The sequence below is a fragment of the Dryobates pubescens genome, chromosome 19 (assembly GCF_014839835.1).
Source record: "Dryobates pubescens isolate bDryPub1 chromosome 19, bDryPub1.pri, whole genome shotgun sequence".
Taxonomy (NCBI): domain Eukaryota; kingdom Metazoa; phylum Chordata; class Aves; order Piciformes; family Picidae; genus Dryobates; species Dryobates pubescens.
The window spans coordinates 11,014,666-11,038,365 of NC_071630.1; the positions used below are offsets into that span (position 1 = coordinate 11,014,666).

The window sequence follows — 23,700 nt, forward strand, 5'->3', positions numbered from 1 at the left end:
TTAATTTGTGATTAGGATCAAACCTAATGATCTCCTTTTGATCCTGACTGCATGTCAGTGCACAGCCCACAGAAGTTTTTATACACATGTCATTGACTTCATCTGTAGAAAGATCCCTACAGAAATGTCTCAGGCTTTCATGCAATAATGAAGCCCCCATCTCCTGTGTATGTTCCCAGCTCAAAAGCAGATGAGAACAAGCCTCAGCAGCTGGGTTTGGAAGATGGGGTAGTTAATGTACATATTCTCCAGCCCTGTTTTGTGGTTAGTAACCCGTGTACTGAGCTTGCTTTACAATATCTGAATCATCTGCTGTTGTGAATGGCAAATTACTGCACTGAAGAAAAGTGATTAGCTCAGGCAGCTGCTGCAAGCTTATGATTCCATCATCAAAGCAACACTGACATGAACCCCTGGCAAAACATACTTGAGTGATTTAAGACTGATTGAGTTATATGCTTAGGTGCTGAGAACAGAAACAAAATGATCAGTGCCTTGATGTTTACAAGATGAAAGTTTCACTGGTTTAACTGAATTTGCATGTCATAGTTTTAGATTAAAGATAAAGTTCACATTTCTGCAGGAGCACTATGTTAGCATATTAGTTTCCTGGTGTCTGGTCTAACACTGCACTACCCCAGCTTAATCCATCTGGTTTTAGGGAAGACTTGGTGGACAGCTTTAAATCAGAAGGGAATAAATCCTCAGGGAAACTTGTGGAACAGAAATGCTCTAATTCAGATAAACTGGTGTTATTTGAGTGGACCAAATGTTTGCACAAGATCTGAATATAATGGCTAAATGTTTGCTTTTAATGATTTTTTTTTCCTTTCCTGCTGGAAATCTGGCAATTTAATGTCTCCTGTAAATGTTTGGGGGGGGTTGGTTTTGGTTTGGTTGGTTTTGTTGTTTTTTTAACTTATAGAAACATACTATTACTAACTCAGTCTTGTCTCTTCCCCTTCCCACTCCTCTATTTCCAGTACTTGCTTTGGCTTCAGGTCCAGAACTTGGCAAACTAACCTTTTTAGGTCTGGTTGGAATAATCGATCCACCAAGGGCTGGCGTGAGACAAGCTGTTCAAGTCCTTCTTGAGTCTGGTGTATCAGTAAAGATGATAACTGGAGATGCCCTGGAGACTGCTGTGGCTATAGGTAGCAAACTTACCTTCTTTCCTGTGGGTCTATATTATGTCTATAAGATCAGTCACATTTTCCATAATAATCAGCTTTATTTGTGTGTGTGTGTGTGTGTGCTAACAGAAGTTTTAAATGCCACTGAGCTCTCTCTTTCCCATTGAAACAAATCATATTTAATGTAGTAATTAGAGCAGCTTTGAACTATGGGCCAAATTCCAGTAACCTCCAATATTTAGTCTAAGACCCTAAAATGAGACAGATGGCAATGGTGGGATCATGGACTCCACTAATGTTCAGAGTGTGAACATCCCTATGTTTCCCATTTTCCCATTAAAAATACACAGAGCAAGCAGCAGAGAAGACAGTGACAGATTTAGTATTGGCTCCAGTTCTGGGTATTGTATGGCTTCCATTAACTCCAGTTGAGTAGGACAGGGTGACAAGCCCAGCCTGGAGTCAAAGAGCTGTGTGCCCTATAGATGCCCCAGGTTCAGATATATTTCCTGGTAAATTCTTTAGTTGCTGCCTCCGTTTTGTGAGTCAGGAAATAATTGGCCTTTTCCAGAGCTGATGGGCAGATCTCACTTTTAGGCTTTCCTTTGCAGGACAGAATATTGGTCTTTGCAATGGGAAGCTGAAAGCCATGTCTGGAGAAGAGCTGGACCAATTGGCAGAGGCAGAGCTGTCCTCCACCATCAGAAATGTAAGAGTTTTGACTGGAAAACAAAGGTCTCTTTCCAGTTGTCTCCACCTAATACAAGATTGCATTTTTTTGTTTTCCAGGTTTCCATTTTCTTCAGAACAACCCCAAAGCACAAACTAAAAATCATAAAGGTACTAAAAGCCTCTCAAATACTTTGTCTGCTTTACAAAACCAAGATGTAAGGTGGGGAAGTCGCAGTTCTACCAAGGCAGGGGCACCTCAAGCTAAAGGACCATAAAGCCCAAGCTAGAGAATTGACACTGTTTGCACTGAATGTATTAACATTTCTCTTGCAGATCTGGCTTGGGTCATTTGAATGGTGCTAGTGAGATCTTATAGGAGAATTGGAACAAGCTGTTCACGGAGGTGGTGGACTCCTGAAGGTGTTCAAAAACCATGTAGATGTGGCACTTTGGGACATGGCTTTGTGGCCATGGTGGTGTTGGGTTGATAGCTAAATTTGATGATCCTAGAGGTCTTTTCTAGCCTTAATGATTCTATGGTTTTGAAGGTTTGGTTTATTCCAGCTGGAGTTGTGAGATTCTCCATACTCCTGAAAATCCAGTCACTTAATTCTTGGTCTGAGTTTTGCCCTCAGTGGGCAGCTGAGCATGCTTTACCCTCAGAGTCACGTAGTGCTTCTGCTCTTTCAATGTTACCTGCAAATCCTGTGACTGCCAACAGGACTTACTTGTCTTCTCCTGGCTCCAGAGCTTCTCATCTGTCCACTCTCACAGGCTCTGCAGAGGGCTGGTGCCATTGTGGCAATGACAGGAGATGGTGTTAACGACGCCGTGGCCCTCAAGTCTGCTGATATTGGGATTGCGATGGGACAGGCTGGCACAGATGTCAGCAAGGAGGCTGCCAACATGATTCTTGTGGATGATGACTTCTCAAAAGTAATGTAGGTCTAGTGACTTTCTTACTTTCAGACTCTTCCTTCAGATACTTTCTGCCTATCTATTGCAACAAGTCTGTTGTGTGACTACCCCTGGAAATTATGCAAGACACAGGACGTGTAAGCCAATGGACAGTAAAGGGAGATAATCCACGTGGGTCTGGCTCATTTTCAGTTGCACTGACAGCAATGGCTTTTTTGTTTCAAGTGGTAGTAACACAGCTACCTCCCATTTGAAAGCCCTGCTCTCTCATTGCTGTGGCTAACTGGGGATTTGAAATTGCCTAGAAGTCTGGGTGGATCACAACTTGTACTCTCTGCTTCATCCAGAAAGATCAGAGGAAAACCATCATTTGCAGTGCTCTGCTCTTTCTGAACCACAGAGAGAGCAGGCAGAGTAGAAAGAGGATATAAACAGATCACACACCTGCTTTATGCACCAAGACCTGACCACATGAATCAGGGTTTTCAGATCTGCTGATCTCGAGAAAGTCATTTTAGCTGAGACACTGAATTTGACCTGAAACACGTGCTAGAGAAAGCAACTTAATTGAGTGTCAAGGGGAGTTTAATGTAAAACAATGTGAGTAATGGTTAATTAATATACTCTCCTCTCTCTCCCAGGAATGCAATAGAAGAGGGAAAGGGAATCTTTTACAACATAAAAAATTTTGTCCGTTTCCAGCTGAGCACGTAAGTCCTTTTTGCTTCAGCTCCAGTGAAAGCTGCCTTTGGCTGAGGCCACACTGGAAAATGTTCTTCTTTACTCTGCAGGAGCATTTCAGCTTTGAGTCTGATTACTCTGTCAACAGTGCTCAACCTACCAAATCCACTCAATGCTATGCAGATCTTATGGATCAACATCATCATGGATGGGCCTCCAGCCCAGAGGTATGGAAAAGCCAAATGAGCAAAATATTCCTGGTTTAACATGCCTGAATTTGGCTTTGGGAACACAAGCTGCTGTGATTTCTTATGTGTGTGCCAATCATTTGGTGGTTAGATAAGGTAAGTGGTCCCTCCAGAAGTATTTGCTTCAGGTTACTTGAGGATTTATAGAATCGTTTTGGTTGCAGAAGACCTTTAAGATCATCTAGTCCAAACATTATCTAACTCTGGTGCTAAGATGATGTCCTTTAGCAACTACATCTCTGTGCCTTTGTGTTCTGTGGAGGAATCACTTAGCAGCTATTCCACCTTTTGACTAACAATGGTCTGTTGTCCTGAGTGCATGACTTGCTAGTAGCCCTGCAGATCTGGCTGGCAAGGGTACATACAGGGTTATATCTACCAAAATCACACCATTTAGGAACCTCATTTAACTGCTAATTACAGCTACTGCTAATTACCATTTCCACAACATGGAAGAGATGTTGGCCACAATCTCCCAGCTAGCTGTCCCTCTGGGATGAGACACTGATGTGATGCACTGCCTTGGTCTAATATGTCATTTTAGCAGCTCAGTATGGTGTTGGTGTTGCAGACATAACCCTGCCAGAATGCTCATGATGTGTTTCAAAGAACAGCATCCTGCAGATCCATCTTGTTTTATCAGCACTGCTATGTTGGAACAGTCTGCATTAACACATCCCTTTGCTTCTTTCTGAGGCAGCTTGGGAGTTGAGCCTGTTGACAGAGATACAATCAAGCAGCCACCCCGCTGTATCACAGATACTATCCTCAGCAAATCACTGATCCTGAAAATCTTCATGTCAGCTATTATCATCATCAGTGGAACTCTCTTTGTCTTCTGGAAAGAGGTGAGGAAAATCTGACATCATATCTTGTTTTCATCAGGGTAGAGAGCAAAGTAAAGGGCAGTTTCTGAAGGACATTTTGAAATACATCCAGTGGGGAAGGATTAGTATGGGTGGGGGTTAAGGAACCTGGGTCAGCTCCTAGCTCTGCTTCTGCCTTCCTGTGTTGCTTCTAATGTGGAGGTTCCTATCTGGAATGGGAAAACTGTTATTTCATATGAAATCAGTGTTTTGCACCTCTAGCATTCCATGTAAGTAGAAAATTCCAAGTACCTTAGTAGTATGGATTGCTGCTGGTAAGTAGTGACTTCTACTACAACTGTTGAAGTAATTTAGTTTAGAATATTCTTTAGTTAAACTTCAAATCAGTTTAAGAATTTATAACTCGGTTGATAGAATCTTAAACTCAGGTAGCAGAGAGAAATTAATACTGCCTATAATAGCTAGAATGAGATTTATTCCTTCATTTGAGTAAGCTTTGATTTGACTGGGGTCGTTAAAGGGACTATTTAGTCTGGTTAGGGACTACTTAGCACTGGTTAGGCCATACCTTGAGTACTGTGTCCAGTTCTGGGCCCCTCAGTTTAAGAAGGATATTGAGACCCTTGAACGTGTCCAGAGATGGGCAACAAGGCTGGGGAGAGGCCTTGAGCACAAGCCCTATGAGGAGAGGGTGATGCAGCTGGGGTTGTTTAGCCTGGAGAAGAGGAGGCTCAGGGGAGACCTCATTGCCCTCTACAACCACCTGAAGGGAGGTTGTAGCCAGGTGAGGGTTGGTCTCTTCTCCCAGGCAACCAGCACTGGAACAAGAGGACACAGTCTCAAGCTGCACCAGGGGAAGTTTAGGCTTGAGGTGAGGAGAAAGTTCTTCACTGAGAGAGTGATTTGCCATTGGAATGTGCTGCCCAGGGAGGTGGTGGAGTCCCCATCCCTGGAGGTGTTCAAAAAGGGATTGGACATGGCACTCGGAGCCATGGTTTTGTAGTCATGAGGTCTGTGGTGACAGGTTGGACTTGATGATCTCTGAGGTCTTTTCCAACCTCATTGATTCTATGATTCTGTTTAATTGATCTGTTGAACTGACATATTTTGCAAGGCTTAACTAACCCCTGAATTCTCACATGTGCTTTCAGAATCCCAGCAGTGGCATAACTCCTCGAACCACCACCATGACTTTCACCTGTTTTGTGTTTTTTGACCTCTTCAACGCCCTGACCTGCCGCTCTCAGGTGAGACCGCTCTGTCAGCAAACCGCTGACAGAACCAGAACACCGGTGTTTCAAGTGGGAAGGTTGGGAGGTTTTTAATGTCATTTAAAGCAGCACAGTTTTTAATCATCTTTCTAAGTAGAATTATCCATCATAGTTCAACAGCAATCACACTTTCAGCGATGTACATCTGCCTAAGACAGCATTCATGCCGCTTGAAAAAGCAATCAAGTTTACATGGAAAGAAAATGTGACATTCAAGTACCAGCAGGAGATTGGGAAATGTTGCTTTTCTCTCTTTTTTATCTCTTTATTTTTTTTCCCCCCCTCCTTCTCTAGACAAAGTTGATATTTGAAATAGGCTTCTTCCGAAACCGCATGTTCTTGTATTCTGTGCTTGGGTCCTTTTTGGGCCAGCTGGCTGTTATATACATCCCTCCACTACAGAAGATCTTCCAGACAGAGAATTTAGGAGCACTAGGTAAGTTGCAAGATGAATAATGTGGGGTGGTTTTTTATTTTTCTACACTAAAGCTACTTCAAAAAAGTAGCTTTTGTGATTGCCAAGCCGTTACGCGACAGCTCCCAACAGATTGCTGGGAGGTGAAATCAATCAAAGCTCCTACACCTATACCCAGACACAGCTATACACAAGTAGTGATAGCATTTAATGATCTCATCCCATCCTAGGTTTGGAGTTTTGATTTACTGCACATAAACACATGTAAATGGAGGCATGCCAAGGTTTTCCATGAGCTCTGTATGATGGTATTTCTCCACATAAATCTACCCAGGATCATTATGCAGTCATTGCATTCTGGAAGGGCAGGGTGAATGTTTCCCAGCTGAAGTGCAATGTATATTTTACTATTTGAATCAGCCTAAGCAAGCTCTGCCATAGTACATAGTGCACAAGGCGTGTTAGAAGCAGGGTTCGGTGATCACAAAGGATTAACCTACAGGTTTCACGTAGAACTCCAGCATGGTGGGGATTGGAAGGGACCTCTGGAGATTATCTAGTCCAAAACCCCCTCAGATCATGTTGCCCAGGATCACAGTGTCCAGGTGGGTTTGCAATCTCTCCAGAGATGGAGACTCCACAAACTCTCTGGGCAGCATGCTCCTGGGCTCCAGCACCCTCACAGCAAAGCTTCTCCTCATGTTTAGGTGGAACCTCCTGAGGTCCCATTTGTACCTGTTGCCCCTGGTTCTGTCACTGGGTACCACTGAAAAGAACCTGGCCCTATCCTCTTGCACCCCACCCTTTAGGTACTGATCAGCATTGAGAAGATCTCTGTCTTCTCTAGGCTAAATACTCTCAGGTCTCTCAGCCTTTCCTCCTTGGAGATGCTCCAGTCCCCTCAGTGTCTTCATAGCTTCCACTGGACTCTCCAGTAGTTCCCTGTCTCTCTTGAACTGGGGAGCCCAGAACTGGACCCAGTACTAACTGGACTCCTACCCCAGCTATTCCTTCTGTACCACAGTGACTTCTCTAATTCTACAGCTAGCAAAGCATGGCTGGGCCACCCATCTATAGAGTTACACCAGCACAGATATCCACTGCAGGAAGGCCCTTGGCTGGGGCTCCTGCCCAGCACCACACCCACCTCACTGCTGCCCTGTCCCCTCTCTGCAGACCTCCTGTTTCTCACCGGACTGGCTTCCTCAGTTTTCATTGTTTCTGAGCTTGTCAAACTCTGTGAAAAACACTGCTGTCCACCCAAGCACACAAAGGGATGTCTGAGGCAGACATCCTGAGGCAGACTCCCTCTGAAGATGTACTTGGCTTGGAGCTGTGATGCTGGATAGCTCAAAGGCTCCATTTTCTGAAGCTGCACATGTTTCTGAGGATACTCCAGTGAACCTGTACCAGCAGCCCTCCCTGTGCCAGAGTCTGCTCCTTCTACTTGCTCCACCTAAGCTGTTTGAGCTGTCTACAGCAACCTCCAGAGTGGCTCCTGTTTTAAACCAAGAGCAGGTATATTTTTATAATGTTGATCTACATCTCAAGTATGGTCTGAGAGACCCAGACAAGATGAGTGTCACACTTGTACAGACAAAGCTATTGTGCATAGAATGCCATTTTATTTATTTACATCATAAATGATTTTTATTAATAAAATCTGTTTTAAAATGTTTCTGACAAGCAGCTGAATGAGACTCTTGATTTAGACCTGCCCTTTTACATTGAACTACAGGAGTGGGAAAGATCTGTCTCCTTTTCCTATAACCAGTCTACAGTGTTTCTAGATTCCCAGATATTCAGCAAGACTCTCAAGGAAAGGGTAGGGAGCTGCCAGAATAGAGAGCTGAAGTGCCAGCCCTCAGCTGTCAGCTTCTGCCAGACACTGCAGCAAGTTTTTGTTACCTATGTGACTAATAGGAACAAAGCAGGCGGCTGATGGGATCTGATGCACAGTAGTGGAGGGATTTCATGGGGAGGGGACTGACTTTCACTAGCCCATGAGACTAAAGATGACTCACACACATAAGCAGGGATGTTAAGCTTTGCAGTTGGATTAACAGCTGCATAAAAGTGATTGAGAGATGTTTAGATCATAGTGAAGTCTGCTGCTGACAAATGCTTTCTGGAGATGTTGAGATGCATGAACATGAAGCACAGACTGCTCAGTCATTAGGTTGAGTCAATCTTTTACATTCAAGCAACTGATTTGGAGAATCTCATCTGCTGGTTGGATCAGTAGTGTCCTAATAAATAACACTCCACTGATAGATCTGCTGAAGTGCCATAGTGCCCCAGCTTAATGCTTTCACTTCAAAGTTAAGATGAAGAGTCTCAGACACAAATTTGTCCAAACCCACAGTTTCAGAGGTCAAAATTGTGTCGATCTTCACAAGGTGATGTTTAAACAGGATTACATTTTGGATTCATAGCCTAGAAAAGAGTCAGCTGTGCTGATACTTATTTTAAATGAAAAACTTGCCACAGAAATACTTTTTGAGAAGAGCAGCTTTGTGCAATTCACCCTCCCCAGATGCAGGCTGGTTTAAAATCCTTACAAATGGGTTTAGTCCTCAGATCAAAATGTCTGCCTTGTAATGGAAGGAAAAGAAAGTCTAGTTGTTCATTTTATGTGCAACTGCAGAAATCCAACTCCGTCTCACTCCTCTATGCCCCCCACTTTGGTATTTAGTATATTTAGTATCACTAAGGTTGGAAGAGACCTCAAAGATCATCGAGTCCAACCTGCCACCCAACACCTCATGACTACTAAACCATGGCACCAAGTGCCATGTCCAATCCCCTCTTGAACACCTCCAGGGACGGTGACTCCACCACCTGCCTGGGCAGCACATTCCAATGACGAATGACTCTCTCAGTGAAGAACTTTCTCCTCACCTCGAGCCTAAACTTCCCCTGGTGCAGCTTGGGACTGTGTCCCCTTGTTCTGATGCTGGTTGCCTGGGAGAAGAGACCAACCCCTTCCTGACTACAACCACCTTGCAGGTAGTTGTAGAGAGCAATGAGGTCACCCCTGAGCCTCTTCTTCTTCAGGCTAAACAACCCCAGCTGCCTCACCCTCTCCTCATAGGGCTTGTGCTCAAGGCCTCTCCCCAGCCTTGTTGCCCTTCTCTGGACACGTTCAAGTGTCTCAATGTCCTTCTTAAACTGAGGGGCCCAGAACTGGACACAGGACTCAAGGTGTGGCCTAACCAGTGCAGAGCACAGGGGCACAATGACTTCCCTGCTCCTGCTGGCCACACTATTCCTAATGCAGGCCAGGATGTTGTTGGCCCTCCTGGCCACCTGGGCACACTGCTGGCTCATGTTTAGGCAGCTGTCAATCAGCACCCCCAGGTCCCTCTCTGGCAGCTCTCCAGACACTCTGACCCCAGCCTGTAGCTCTGCATGGGGTTGTTGTGGCCAAAGTGCAGCACCTGGCACTTGGATTTGTTGAATGCCATCCTGGTGGACTCCACTCCTCTGTCCAGTCGGTCGAGGTCCCTCTGCAGAGCCTTTCACTCTCTAACTGACCAACATCTGCTCCTAACTTGATGTCATCTGCAAATTTGCTGATGACTGACTCAATCCCCTCATCCAGATCATCAATGAAGATATTAAAGGGGATGGGGCCCAGCACTGATGCCTGTGTCTAAGTGAAGAATACCTCTGAGAGGTGTGGTGGGAGCTTGAGAATATTGAAACAAAAGCCAGCATCACCACTCTTACAGAGAGCATGCTGTACTTACTTGCTGTCTGTATAGCACTCCCTACTTTGTACCAGAGAAGAAAATTATACAGCACTATCAGAGCAATTGTCTATCAACTTGGGAGACTATTTGGTTTATTTCAGCAAATACAAGATAAAAAAACCCCAAAACATTATCTCAGGCCTTTCAGAGCATACCCTGTACTGGAACAATAGCACATATGCCCCAAGCATTAGTTCAGGTAGCACAGCTGAGTTGTCAGGCATCTGGCAGGAGTGATTTCTTCATGGCTAATTTTGTATTCTTTAATGGTTGTTGTTGGGTTTTTTTTTATGGGATCTCCATTAAGGCACAAGTGCAGATTATTCAGAATATTCTAATCTGGCTCCTTCTGAAAAACATCAGGTGGAAAGAAAATGAAAAAAAAAAGACCACATAGAAGGAAACACCAAAGGAAGGAATGTGAAGGAAGGCCACACACAAGAATTCAAGTATTGCAGTAACTTTATAGATTCCTCCAGCACATTTGTTGCTCTAAACTGCACAGAAGACAAACTCATGCTAGGACAAAGGGGACTTTACACAGTTCTCCTTAGGAAGGAGGAGAAAGATTGACAATCATATATACTGATAACCAAACAATTTGCTAATCTGGAAATGGCAGTCTCTGGTAGGAATTAGCATTTCTTTGACAAGTTAATTGCACACAGAATTAGGTCAACTGCACAAAGATTAGGTCAAACAAGTAATTGCCAATAGTTGTGAATGGATTCAAGTAAAAAAGCCCTGAGTGTCAGAAACCTGACAAAACTGATGCTGACTGATAAACAGCCAAGAAAACAGAGCAACCCTCCCCCCCAGTAACATTTCACACTGTGGGCTTTTTTTTTCAGAAGAATCAACACAGGGAAGGACATGGACCTCATAGGGCAGGTCCAGGGGATGGCCATGAAAATGATCAGAGGGCTGGAACACCTCTCCTGTGGGAGCTGGGGTTGTTCAGCCTGGAGAAGAGAAGGCTCCAGAAAGGTCTGATACCAGCCTTCCAGTACTTGAAAGGTGTCTACAAGAAGGCTGCAGAAGAACTGTTTACAAAGGCCTGCAGTGATAGGATGAAGGGCAATGGTTTGAAATTAGAGTAGCTTTAGATGGGATGTTAGGAACAAGTTCTTTACCATGAGGATGGTGGAACACTGGAACAGGTTACCCAGAGAAGTAGTAAGGTCCCATCCCTGGAGATGGCCAAGGTTAGGCTCGACAAGACTCTGAACAACCTGATCTAGTGGAAGATGTCCCTGCTCACTGCAAGGGGCTTGGATTAGATGACCATTAGAGGTTCCTTCCAACCCTTATGTGTACAGCAGACAGCTTTCAATATGTTACAGTCAGAACCCCAATTGTTTTTTAACAAGGTACCTGAGACAGTATTTCCAATTAACTGAGAATGCTTCTTGAATGTTTCTTGCTTAATCCCTTTTCAACCTGATCTTTTACTCCAGTCTCCAGTGAGGTAATGGAAGAAGGTAGCTCCCTTGTGGAATTTCTGCAGGAGGTATGGCACATTCTTAGGACTAACATGGCTGAAGGACTCCCAGTGGCTCTGTTCTACCAAGTTTAAAAAGCAACAGGGAAATTTCTGCAGAAACAAGTGAAAAGCACTGAAGTCTAATGCAGCACTTCAAAACTGGATGCTGTATTTTAGCTTTCTGTACACCCTGCAGCCCAGAGAGCATGAAATGTAATGCTTTAACTGGAGCACTGCAAATTAATAGCATCCTTCATATGGAACCACATGGATTATTCTGTCTTTACCTCTGTAAGATATCATTACAATCTGCAAGCTTCACTGACTAATTTCATTGCATGCAAATAAGTATGGGCAGCTGAAGTATAATAGCCTTAATCAGTGTCTTGACCAGTCTTTATATAGATGGGTATCAACTCTCCAGGTCAGTAAGCAATACTGTCAATAACTTCTTTGTTTTTAAGTCTGTATGCAGACAGGATCTATCAAGCATGCTAATAAATTCAAACTGAGCTGTCATACTTAGAGATATCTAATGATTAAGCACCTACTGAATTTTGCTGCCCTCCCCACACCAAACCTGTCAGGCAGTACATTGGATTGGACCTAAATATTGTGTAAGTACGAGGCTTAGGCTTTGTCCCAGATGATTAGGTAAATGTGAGGGGAAAAAGAATATTCTGTTCAAGGAACATTAACATTCAGGAGCAAAAAAAAAATATAAGTAAAAAGGATTTTCATGTTACTGTAATTCTTTTAATTATCATAATCATCATCCTCTTCAATGGGTTCTCGTAGCCCTTCGCTCTGACGAGATCTCCCAGCCATTTCCAGAAATGCCTGAGCCTCAGGATCTACATCCAGGATACTCTTCTTACCTTTAGCCTTCAAAGCAAAATAAAATACAGTCAGTCTAAAATGTTGCTGCAAATGAATCCCTATCAGTCTGCAAGAAAGAGCCGTGCTCAAAGGTCCACAAGTAATCTGGTTTGCAAGCTCGGCACAATGAAGCACAGGCACCTTCCCAGTAAAGCCTGGAAGATTCACTGGGACACATCAAATGATTTTTATTGCTGCAGTTACATAAAACAGTCTCAAACTTTTCCTAAGATGACAGGGAACTATTTCAAGTTTAGACAGGTTACAAGCCAGCCAGAACATCCTGGCTAATGTGACCTCAGTTTGAAGTGCAGATGGGAACTTTTTTTTCTAAAGCAATTCAAGCACAATTCAGTTCCTGTAAACAATTTGTTCTGCTTCTATTTAGAGCTGTGTGTCCAGTCAACAGGCAGGGCACATGAATTTAGTATGAAAAATAAAATGTAACAAAAAACACCACCAAAGTGTTCAGATAGTTTACAAAAGAGAATAAATTACAAGGACAGAAGAGACGGCTCCCACTCATTCCCAGAAATACACCAAGTGCAGAGAGACTAACATAAACCTATTCACAATTTGTTGTAAAACAATAATAAATGTATAATTACTGAGAGAATCTCTTGGGCTCTCTTTCTGAGCTGTGTAGATAAGGCTTTACTTGTGAGCTTCCAGTGCTTGCTTTCTGTTCCACAAACATGAGGTTTTATTGCACCTCTTCAGGGAGGTTCCTCCTGGAGACCACTCCCCAGTATCAGAAAGGACTTCTGAAAGAATACAGTACAGCTGTCCTGACTCTATCACCTCATGGGTCCTGATGTTCTTTCTTCTTAGCACCCTCAATAATTCCACTACTGTTCTGCCATTTGCTTGCTACAGAATACATGGCACCGTGGGGACAGCTAAAGAAAAGACTGCAATGGAGAGAGAGTATGCAAGCTTTGCACTCGCATCTCCCATTCCCATCGGGACACAATCTGACAGGTTCACCTACCCCTGTGCTCTCAGGGAGGTCTCCCACTGCCCAAACCTCCATGACATCCAGCGTAAAATCCTCTTTGGCTGACAGCTGGGGACTGTTGTAGGTGGTGCATCGTGGTTTTGCTTTACTGTGTCCCTTCCCATAGTCGCTGTCCAGCCAGAGTCCGAAGTAGCCATGTTGCCCACCCATGCCCTGTGAACCAAAGCAGCACATTAAAAACACTGCTCGTGTGAAAACCAGACAAGTTTCAGTTATGAAACTCAGAGTATAAATTGCTGGTTTCAGTCTTCAGGCCACACTTCTATGGATGGCTGAAAAAAGGTATTCTGAGTGAACCTGGGCTTCTGTAGCAGCGTTCCTGAATCACAGACTTACCTGAGTGGCACTGCCCTCCCTCTGTGGTTGACAGAATGCCAGTATCCGCAAGCACTTCAGCTGTGTCTTGTGCCAGAAGTTTAGCTCACTGTTTATTGACTAAGAAGTCCCATTTAAACAGTTTAGAAGGCCTCAGTTTTTCTGCCTCTTTTCCATCTCAAAAAGTATCTACAGAAGCAAATTTAATCTGATGTTGTTTGCTTCCTGTAGAGTAAATTTACTCCAGGCTGCTGCAGTTGTCAAAGTTATGGGCACATAATGCCACAAAACTGCAAGAAATATTTCAAAGCAGGTGATGTTTGCAGCTCTGTTAGAAAATCAGCTGCATCTGGAGAGCTCACGCCTGAACTTGAGTAAAAGGAGCTTCTGCCACAGTAATTACACAACAGTAGCAGCCTACAGGCAACTCTTGCACTCTAATTCTGCTCAGCTTTCTCACACTTCCATAATTTCAAAAGCAGTTAGTGAGAGAGTGAGAACAGTCAATGGAAGGACCCTAGTTTGTGCTGCTTCCGTGATATGGATACAAGCAGTCGCTTCCTCCAGACCACACAAAGGGCTGCTAGAAGGGCTTCAGTCACAACCAAGCCTGGCAAAAAGATTTCTTCCCAGAAGCCAAATAAATCTAACCCACTTAAAGTCCAATACTTGGGCCAGAGACAAATCAATTCTTAGCTGATTCAGTACTTCATTACACATATCAACTGTAAAAGCAAAGTACAGACTATCAGCAGTGTAAGCAGCTCTCCATCATTATCCTAATTCACACTTTATACTGATGCTTTAACACAAGAAAACTCAAAAAAAACCCTAAAACCCAACAACCCTCCTACTATAAGTGTGGCACCAATAGCACAGAGAAGGGATGAAAACTTCCTTGGAAAATAACAAGTGACACAAATCTGCTCATAGTAACAGAAGCGAAACCCATGAAACCAATTTCCAAACTGTCATTTCTTAATACTTACAAGTCCATTTGGCATTGTTTGTTGGCCATGGTTCAAATACATGTAGTGGTCATTGTACCCTGTGCATGTGTACACAGCAAGAGAGGGCAAAACAGAAAACAGAAAGCATCTGTTGTCACCTGGAAACAGAAAAGCATCTGAAGTTAAACAACTGGACAAGCAATAACTTGCCTACAAACAGGGCAGGAGAAAAATACTGAGGAAATGCAGCTCAATAAATCAAAGACAGTAGCTGCAATCTCAGAAAGCCAATGCCTGTCTCTGATCAAGATTTAGAGCTATTGTTTAGTCTCAGTTAACTCTGTGCAGGGTCACAGGAATCAATGTGATTATATGGCTGTGACCAAGGGCAGAGTCAGAGGCATGACTGGTACGTTACATTACTGTGTAAGGGTACACCTGTCACAAGTTTGCATTGTATCGCCTGAAACTGGCCAACCACTTGATCCAAACAAACTGAGTGCAGACATCCTTAGATCTGACTATACTGATACACAAATCAGCTGATTTAGAGCACAATTTCCATTATGCCCAGTCTGGTATTCAGAAGGGACCCCTGGTTTGATTGCCTAGTATGTTACAGGTGTTATTCTAGCATGAAAATGGGAGGTGATGTGTAAATTGCAACATAACTTTATATTAATTGACTGAAGTGGTAATTATCAAATACTAATTAAGTACAGAAATTTAGTTTTTAGCATAGCAAAAGTGAGGATTCCCAGCAGGACAGATTACCCAGAGTCCACCTCTTTTTATTCCAGAAAGCCACTGCAAAAGTTCTTTCCGAAGAGTAACAAAAAACTTCTCTCTTCTCCCCAGACGTTTCAAGCTAACAAAACGTTTAGTGTGCCCAGAAGACCTTTTCGCTGCTGGATTTTAAGAGGGAAACAAATACTGCACAAATGGCAACAGGAGGCTCAACCTGGCTTTTGGCTAGGCTGATCAGAGATGGAAGACTGCCATCTGCTGGACACCTTATTTGGTTTCTAAGTCCTCCTCTACATTTTCAACCTGTGCAGTTACATTTCCTCCGTTTTCAACCTGTGTACAGGGCTTGGTAGATGTCACTGAATAGAAAATTGGGTCCATGATCAATTAGCCCTGCAATTCTAAAAGTCTTATCAAACTATAAACATGAATCAGTAGTGTGCCTGACTGGGTACAAAGCAAGAATAACTTCACATGTATTTTGTATTTTTCCAAAATTACTCTTATTTTTGCCACAGGAAAATACAGTTGGAAGTGTAAGAAATATAATGTGTCATGAGACTGAAATTCATTAAGTGGACAAGATCCTTGTACCTATACCAAGTAGGCAATGTTCACCAGAGCCATGAGATCCCAGAAGAAGAAGAGTTTTACCTTGAAACTGTGGCTTCACCTCCCAGGAGTGAGATGCAAACCCACCAAAGATATAACCATCTAAGTCCTTTAAGATAACTATACAAGGACCTTTCTTCACTATATGCCCACAGAGCTGTGAAAAGCTTTCTCCATGAAGCCTAGAAGAAAATAAGAGCTGCCACTTGTGCTGTAGCTCTGCAGGCAGGTGGGAGTTGATGTATATGATGGATGGGATGTCAAAAAGACTGACAAGTCCTCTTCCTTTGATGCCTTTGCAGCTTGGAACCAGGTTGACTATGTCTTTGGTTTGGTCTGGGAGAGAATGCAGAACATGGAGGCCTTGCCTAATAACAGCACTCAGGAAAATTGAGATCTGTGGCACTCGGTACACCCAATCCTCAATGACACTTTGATCAAAATCTGTCTCCATCAGCTGAGGACCCAGAGGTTTTGTTCCACCTAAATAATAAGACACACAGGGACAGTAGTAAATTTGATTTTTAAGTGTGAACACAGTATTTAATTACTTCAACAGACATGAAACCACCTATGAAAGGAGCCAGGGACAGTGAAGTGTCAACTACATTTAGCAGATGCATCCAAGAAGCTGAGAAACATTTGCCTGTGACATCCAGTGGTTGGGCTGATTAAGAAATATGACTCCTAGTTACAACTTAGGGGATGTTCTTTGCAAGACAACAAAATCTATGATTACAACAGCACAAAAATAAACCTCTGCTTGATAAAAGGACACACTGCCATGCAAGTGCATCTGAATGCCCATCATCTACAAGTCAAGCACTTGTAACACAGACATGTTTCATGACAAATAGTTTTGCATGTCCACTTAAACTGGGACTACAAACCAGACCTCTTCTGAATCAAGCAAAGATGGTAAGGTAAAATAAATAACATCCCCAAAGCACTAGGCTTGAAATACTGCTCCCACCATTTCAATTCAGAGATGTGGCCAGAAGAGAAAAATTCTTGTGAGATCTGGGACTACACAAGGTGTGTGCCTTTCTGGGAATACTACAGTAGTGCTGCTTACCTGCCACCTTCAGTTCTGAGAGCAGCTGAGATGCCAGAGCCTTTACTCCACTGGCAGAATCCCTAGTGTTCTCCAAATTCCAGCCTTTCAGTTCATTCCTGTAGCTCAGTACGTGGACTACAGAAGTGATCAGATCCTCTGTGAACTTAAAAGGTTAAAAGCCAGATGGAGGTTGGTCTCTTCTCCCAGGCAACCAGCACCAGAATAAGAGGACACAGTTTCAAGCTGCACCAGGGGAAGTTTAGACTGGATGTTAGGAAGAAGTTCTTCACAGAAAGAGTGATTTGCCATTGGAATGTGCTGCCCAGTGAGGTGGTGGAGCCACCATCACTGGAGGTGTTTAGGAAGAGACTTAACGGGGCACTTGGTGCCATGGTTTATTGATTAGATAGCATTGGGTGATAGGTTGGACTCGATCTCAAAGGCCTTTTCCAACCTGGTTAATTCTATTCTATTCTATTCTATCACCATTTTGGCATTTCTTACATAAAATTGCCAACAGCTTCAAAGGACTTCAGTATGACAAAAGTCGTACTGATGCTCTAATCCCAATGGCAGAAACTGCTCTTCCCATGATGAGTTAAGAAATTACAGAAATGCTATTGCAGTGTCATAGGCCTTGAAAAGTATCCTTTTCCATGACACTTTGTAAGTACTTCCCAAAGCATCTCCATCAAACACAGCATGAAAGTGAGAGGGGAAGTCCACATTCTGCAGTAGTAGGAACTCTTAGGGAATTCTGTGACATCTCACTCTTCCACCTTGCAAGCTTCACGTTTGATTCACACTCTGTCCTACAATTATAGCTGTAGAAAGTATTTTGCTCAGTTCCCAGAAGCACCATCCACACCACAACACTTGCTGGCTCTTAAATAGAGGCAGTCTCTGCACCCTTCAGAGTAAGCCTGCGAGCCCATCAGATAAAACAGTCAGTGTGCTCCACAAGCTCCAGATCTGGGCTCTCAGAGTAGGCATGGCAGCATTGGAAAAGATCACAGCTGAAGGAGTGACATCATATAAACTGGTTTGCCCGCATTGTTTGCCCCAGTTCAGCAAGTTGGTGACAAAGAGGTTATAAAAATGCAAGTCAGGAATCTCTGTTCTGAATCTTGTGCTCTAAAGGTCACCTTCAAATTACCTACCCCTTTCTGTTCTCTTACTATCCCCCAACACACATTTAACTGCCTGCTTACCTCTTGGATTTGTTTGCCCTTCACAGGCCCTTCCACCTTGGAGATCATTCTCATTATTATGGTAATCTTCTCATCTGCATTCCCTTTTAAGAGGTTTGACATAAAAATCACAAACTGCTCCTTAGCAATCTGTTCAGTCAGCCCCGAGGATTTCCCAGTCAGGTCAATACTTTTCATTCCATTGTACAACCGAACAGTCATTTGCCCTGGCAATGGCTCCTGTGTATAGGCCTGTGATGGGAAAAAGAGCAAAGAACTCATTTTACAAATGAAGAGTAAGTGACTCCAGCTAATCCATGCTGAGATATACCACTATGAATGAAGGATATCATTACCAACTATCTCTTCTCAGCAACAAACCCTTGTTAAATGACTGGTTTTCTGAGAGGAAAACATAAAACATAATCTCTATTTTCACAGTATCTCCATTCCAATACTATTTAGTGATTTGGCACTGTTTTCCTACAAGTACCATGGACTTAAGAAAAAACCCACCACAACACACTGTCAAGTGTTACCAGAGTATTAGCAAAGGATTTCTATATGATAGCTTTATTGCAAAGGTTTAGAACTCTGCCCAACAAGCATTTAAAACTGTGGTTTAACTGTGCTTTGGATAATGGAGCTCAGATATTAAAACACATAATTTAAAAAACTGAAATTAAAATCATAATTGAAAACAAAGAGAAAGTAAAGGGTTTTTTTCCCTGTATCTCAGTTTTGGCCTCAAGACAATGCAGGCAGAATGTTTAACCCTACATGCACACATACAAACAAGGCTGAGAAGCTTCCCTCTAAATAGCAACTTCCCATTCAAGCATGAACCAAAACCAGTACAATTTCATTTTTATAAGGCAGTCCTGATGTAAAGACATTTGAAATCAAAACTTAAATCATCTGAACTGACTGGCCCTCCAAACTGAAATCTAACTGGCATACACCATACCACCATGTGGCAGGCAGGAGCTGACCCTGGATTCCAGGCACTTTTCATGGTGTTCAAGATAATTACATAGTTTAAAAATAAATGATCTAAAATGGACCCAGGCACCAGGACATGATCACACAGTGCCTTCACAGCACAAAGCGCTGCGCCAACACACGGAACACAACTTGACTCTTGCATGCAGGGGTGGAGCCCAGTGGGTACTGACAAAGTCAATGGAGCTCCACCTGCGTGAAAGCTCTAGTGCACCATTCAGTGGAGCTGCTATTACCAGTCTATTGCTGGCTCAATACCACTGCCGTTGAAGCCACCATGGCTGTTCCATTTTGATGTTAATGTGCATATAGGGTGAGATCCAATATGCCAAGTGGTACTCTGCTTTTGTTGACGTCAGTGATAAAATTCCTATTGATTACAGGAGAAGCAGAATTAGCAGGGATAGTCACAGGGGGTACAGCTGCCTTTAAGAGGCTTTCTGAAAGGGCTGCATGAGCCTGGAGCAAGACAAGCAGCACAGAACATAACCATACTCAAGGGCTTTTTACTTCACACTACCCTTTCCCACCCACCTCTAACTTGGTTGCACTGTTTTGTTATGCTTATAGCTATTCCAGTGAGTAGACCTGGGGAGTGAAAAAGGACTGTAAAATGAGACTCTTTAACAAACATCTAACAAACTCACACCTCTTAACAGCTTAAAACCCTTGTCTTAAATGGCTTCAAGACAGTATCTAGAGATACTTGCTCAACCTGCTTTCCAAGCTATGCAGTGCAGCCTGCTCTGATCCAGAAGCCAGACCTGTCAATGTTATCAGACTGTTGTTGGATCAAATCTGCCATGTTATCAATCCAGGCACGAGCACAGACACCTACAAGGTAGGTTTGCCATTGCAACAGTCCTAAGGAATGAGACACCTACAGGCAGTCTTCCAAAGATTTTAAGCTGGCAAACAAAAAGGCAGGAAGGGAAAAGCAAATGTTCATCAACTATCACACTGATGCAGGCAGGGGTAAAGCTAGAAGGTGTGAGCTTCTCTCTCCACGGGTTCACAGGTCCTACCAGGAGCCTGCTCCAGCACAGGCCCTCTATGGGGTCACAGCCTCCTTCGGGCGTCCACCTGCCCCAGCATGGGATCCTCCATAGGCTGCAAAGTCAGTATTTGTTCCACCAGAGTTTACAGGTAGAGCACTAAACAGATGCTCCACTGTCACCCTCCAAGGGCTGCAGGTGGGCAGCCTGCATCACCATGGTCATCATCACAGGCTGCAGGGGAATCTGATGTAGCAACCTCCTCCTTCACTGATCTTGGTCTCTGTAGAGTTGTTTTTCTCACATATTCTCACTCCTCTTTCCATTTGCAATTGCACTTGTGCAGTAACATTTTCCTCCTTTGTAAATGTTCTCTCAGAGGCACTATGACCATCACTGATGATCTTGGCCTTAGCTAGCAGCAGGGCTGTCTCGAAGTCAGCTGGTATTGGCTCTATCTAGCAGCTTCTCATAGAAGCCATCCCTCTGGTTCCCCTGCTACCAAACCCCTGCCACACAAACCCAGTACAAGCTAATAGCTGAGCAGCAGCAACGGTTTCCAAACTGGTGACAGCTCATGAACAGCCAGGCTGGAGGGAAGCTAAAGCTGGTCTCCATGCAGATGCATTGCTAAATACCTTAAAATAGCCTCCTGCTTTCGTTGAGTTTTAATTTGATTCCATTAACTGTGTAACATACATAAAACCACACGTTTAATACTACATTCATTTGGCCACTTGGCTGCTGCCTAACTGAAGTGATCAAGTTATTGCAACAAATCATTTTCCTCTTCTCTCTTGATTAGAAAATGAATGCAAAGTTAATCAGAAAGTATAATGTATGTTAATTAGTTAAAACAGGAGCCACATCTTAATGAAGTGAAATTGAATTCTCTCCTTTTAATCTAAGTGAAAAGATTAGAGATGGTGAAGCAGCTGAGGGAGAAAAAGATACCTAAATTCAAACTGACTCAGTGACAGCTTCTCAGGACAAACTGTAAATAACCACACACTACAGATCCAGGGGGGAAGCATATGCTTCCCAATTTCCAGGTTTCTGTAAAAAAAATTTCATGCATCACATCTTGCTTCAGAATGAGGAAAGCCTCAAACTGCCCCAATAGTGCAATGTATGAGATGAATACAAACCTGAAAGTCACCACCTGTGTTAACTGTAAGAAAAAGTTAAATAGCCATCCTGTCCCAAAACATCATAGAATAGAATAAATTAACACAAACAATCCTTAAAAAGTAACTATTGCCACACCTGTACCTCTTTCTGGAATTATGTTCAACACACTAACATCCCAGATAGCTCAGGAATAAATAGGTTGTCTTGCCTGTAGTGCTGCTAGAGTCACAGTTTTCTTTGAGGCTTTGCCATTTTTTGCTCCAGCTGAGCCACTTGATCCTGATAAAGTATCAAATACTCCATCAATGTCAGACTGCTCCTCAGGAAGAAATCTGGAAAGGTGATTCCGGTAGGCATTGCTTTCTGCATTTCCCATCTTTTCAACCTGAAGCAAAGGAAAAGGAACTAAAAAGCAAGCAAGCAAACTAACAAACAAAAAAAACCCCAATAAACACAGAAAAGCATCACAATGGCCATGAAACACACACCAAACAGACGAACATACCAGTGCAAGTCTTACAGGAGGAGTAAATTACCAGCCTTCTAAGAAACTCTTACTGTTTAGATTCTGTTGACACTGAGACTTAATGAACTTGGAGAACATCCATGGACAGTAGCACTGCTTTAAAAAATGACAGTCTGGCAGCTCTTTGCTAAGACCACCCTGTCCATCAATTCAAACCTCATTTAAGTCTTATCAAATGGAAAAACCAATATGATTTAGTGATTAAATTAGCTTGTACAAAGTGACCATGAGTTTGTCAGCTGGAATAAATCAGTAACATGAAAGGAATAGCATTATTATGGATTATTTATGACAGATTATGCTACATCTTTCTGATGCATTAATGGACTGATGCTAAGTCTGCCAATAATATGTGGCATTAAAACCCATCACTGTAAAGTCTCTGAAGGTGACATAAGGAATTTTTTTCCTAAGGATGCAATACAAAATTAATTCAAAAAGATGTCAAGAAACACTGCAGCAAAAGCATTTAGAAAGATTACTTAGGACTCAGAAAAGAAACACAGCTTCATGCAAAGTCAATAAATTGCTGAGAGCTGGTATCCACAGAATTCAGGTTGGCAGGGTGAGTTGGGTTGGTTTGGGGTTTGGTTTTTGTTTGGCACATGTAATGGTACAGCTATGACTTCTCTCATTGTCCCAGGATACATCTGCATTACGGAGACTAATTAGTGTGTCTGAGCAATATACTCTGGCTTCCTCCCTGGGGCAGCACAGCACAGACCTAACAGTGCTGCAGGAGGGCCTGAAATCCCAAATTCCTCCATGACCACAATAGTCACCACTGTAAATGGCCTTCCCATCTCTCTGAGGTAGACACACTCCTGGGGTGACAATATAAAAGAGACAAGGAGCAGGTAAAAACAATCTTGTGGTTTTGTTTCCACAGACTTCACATTCTTTCTGGCACTTGGACTTTTGATTCAGGATTCCCCTTCCACAGAAGTCTTTTTGCAGACAATCTGATCACAGCCTTGCAACACCCTCAGGACTCTGTTTAGCCTAAACCAATCTTTCTGTTGCTAACTGATGCTGACTTTGATCCACAACTGTACACAGGAGGCTGGACTGTGGCTTCACTGAACTGTACAGGCCTACAAACCTCATTTGCCTGTGCGGACGATGTCAGTCATGAGGTAAACAAAGGAACCTGGAAGACAAACCGTCAAGGCATTATTAATTTAACCGCTGGAGGAAGGAGTTTAAGCTCTGCCGCAGCCCGGGGGAGCACACGGAACGCTCCCGCGGGAGCAGGGCCGGCAGGGCCGCCCGGAGGTGCTGTCACCGAGGCCCGGCCCTCGCACCCCGCTCTCGCCGCACCGCCGCCAAGGCTGGATCGGGACAGGGCCGGCAAAAGGCTTCGCGGTTTGCCATTTTGCCGGTTTATTTCCCGGTATGCATCGCCCGCCCATCCCTCCCTGCCCGGCTGTCAACAGCCCTGGGGTGTCCCCACCAGTCCCGGCAATGGGCGTGAGGTAAGGGCCCCCTCCTCAGGTGCGGGGCGGCACGGCTGCCCGCCCCCCCCCGCTTACCGGCAAAGAACCCCCAGCCCTCTCCGCCCCCCCGGATCGGCCCATGGACTTTTACACACACAGCGGCAGCCGGCTCCGGTGCCGTCCGGCGGCCGCAGGCCGCCCTGCAGGGGCGGAGTGCGGCAGGGGCGGGCACGGGACCGCCCATCGGGAGGCACCGGCTGGGAGGCCCCGTCGCTGCCGGCCCCGTCGCTGCCGGCCCCGTGACGCCCGGCGGGAGGTATTGGAGCGGGCTGTGGAAGGTGGAGGAGTGGCGGGCTGGGGCGGTAGAGATGGGAGAGGTGGCGGCGATACGTGCTGTCTGAGGCAGCTTTTCTTCCTGAGGGGACCTTCGTCCCTGAGG

At 43.9% G+C, this 23,700-nt stretch overlaps 2 protein-coding genes across 3 annotated transcripts in view; one reads left to right on the top strand and one right to left on the bottom strand.

The window, feature by feature from the left end:
- Positions 1–7,504, top strand: part of ATP2C2 (ATPase secretory pathway Ca2+ transporting 2) — a 32,113-nt gene extending 24,609 nt beyond the window's left edge. The window contains exons 18-27 of the mRNA XM_054170304.1: positions 984–1,154; positions 1,745–1,842; positions 1,923–1,973; positions 2,580–2,746; positions 3,365–3,433; positions 3,515–3,631; positions 4,353–4,500; positions 5,631–5,726; positions 6,045–6,186; positions 7,431–7,504. Coding sequence (XP_054026279.1) covers positions 984–1,154; positions 1,745–1,842; positions 1,923–1,973; positions 2,580–2,746; positions 3,365–3,433; positions 3,515–3,631; positions 4,353–4,500; positions 5,631–5,726; positions 6,045–6,186; positions 7,431–7,504 — 1,133 coding nt within the window. The remainder of the gene's footprint in view (positions 1–983; positions 1,155–1,744; positions 1,843–1,922; positions 1,974–2,579; positions 2,747–3,364; positions 3,434–3,514; positions 3,632–4,352; positions 4,501–5,630; positions 5,727–6,044; positions 6,187–7,430) is intronic.
- Positions 7,505–12,118: 4,614 nt separating this feature from the next.
- On the bottom strand, positions 12,119–22,969 carry MEAK7 (MTOR associated protein, eak-7 homolog). 2 transcript variants are annotated; one of them, XM_009904480.2, is made up of 8 exons: positions 22,928–22,969; positions 21,508–21,684; positions 18,193–18,423; positions 17,000–17,144; positions 15,967–16,407; positions 14,605–14,723; positions 13,274–13,453; positions 12,119–12,288 (listed from the first exon to the last, which is right to left on the bottom strand). In XM_009904480.2, exons 2-8 carry the CDS (start codon positions 21,673–21,675, stop codon positions 12,160–12,162), a joined length of 1,413 nt encoding a protein of 470 aa, XP_009902782.1. In that variant the 5' UTR covers positions 21,676–21,684; positions 22,928–22,969; the 3' UTR covers positions 12,119–12,159. The 2 variants fall into 2 exon arrangements, with proteins under 2 accessions (XP_009902782.1, XP_054025878.1); XM_054169903.1 differs by lacking the exon at positions 22,928–22,969 and adding an exon at positions 21,805–21,934.
- Positions 22,970–23,700: the final 731 nt, after the last annotated feature.

Excerpts from the sequence above, each read along its gene's own strand:
- MEAK7 (XM_009904480.2), bottom strand. The coding sequence starts at position 21,675 with ATGGGAAATGCAGAAAGCAATGCCTACCGGAATCACCTTTCCAGATTT. Across the intron at positions 16,408-16,999 it reads CTCAGAACTGAAGGTGGCAG|GTGGAACAAAACCTCTGGGT; the intron begins GTAAGCAGCACT and ends CTTATTATTTAG. Across the intron at positions 13,454-14,604 it reads AAACAATGCCAAATGGACTT|GGCATGGGTGGGCAACATGG; the intron begins GTAAGTATTAAG and ends TTTGGTTCACAG.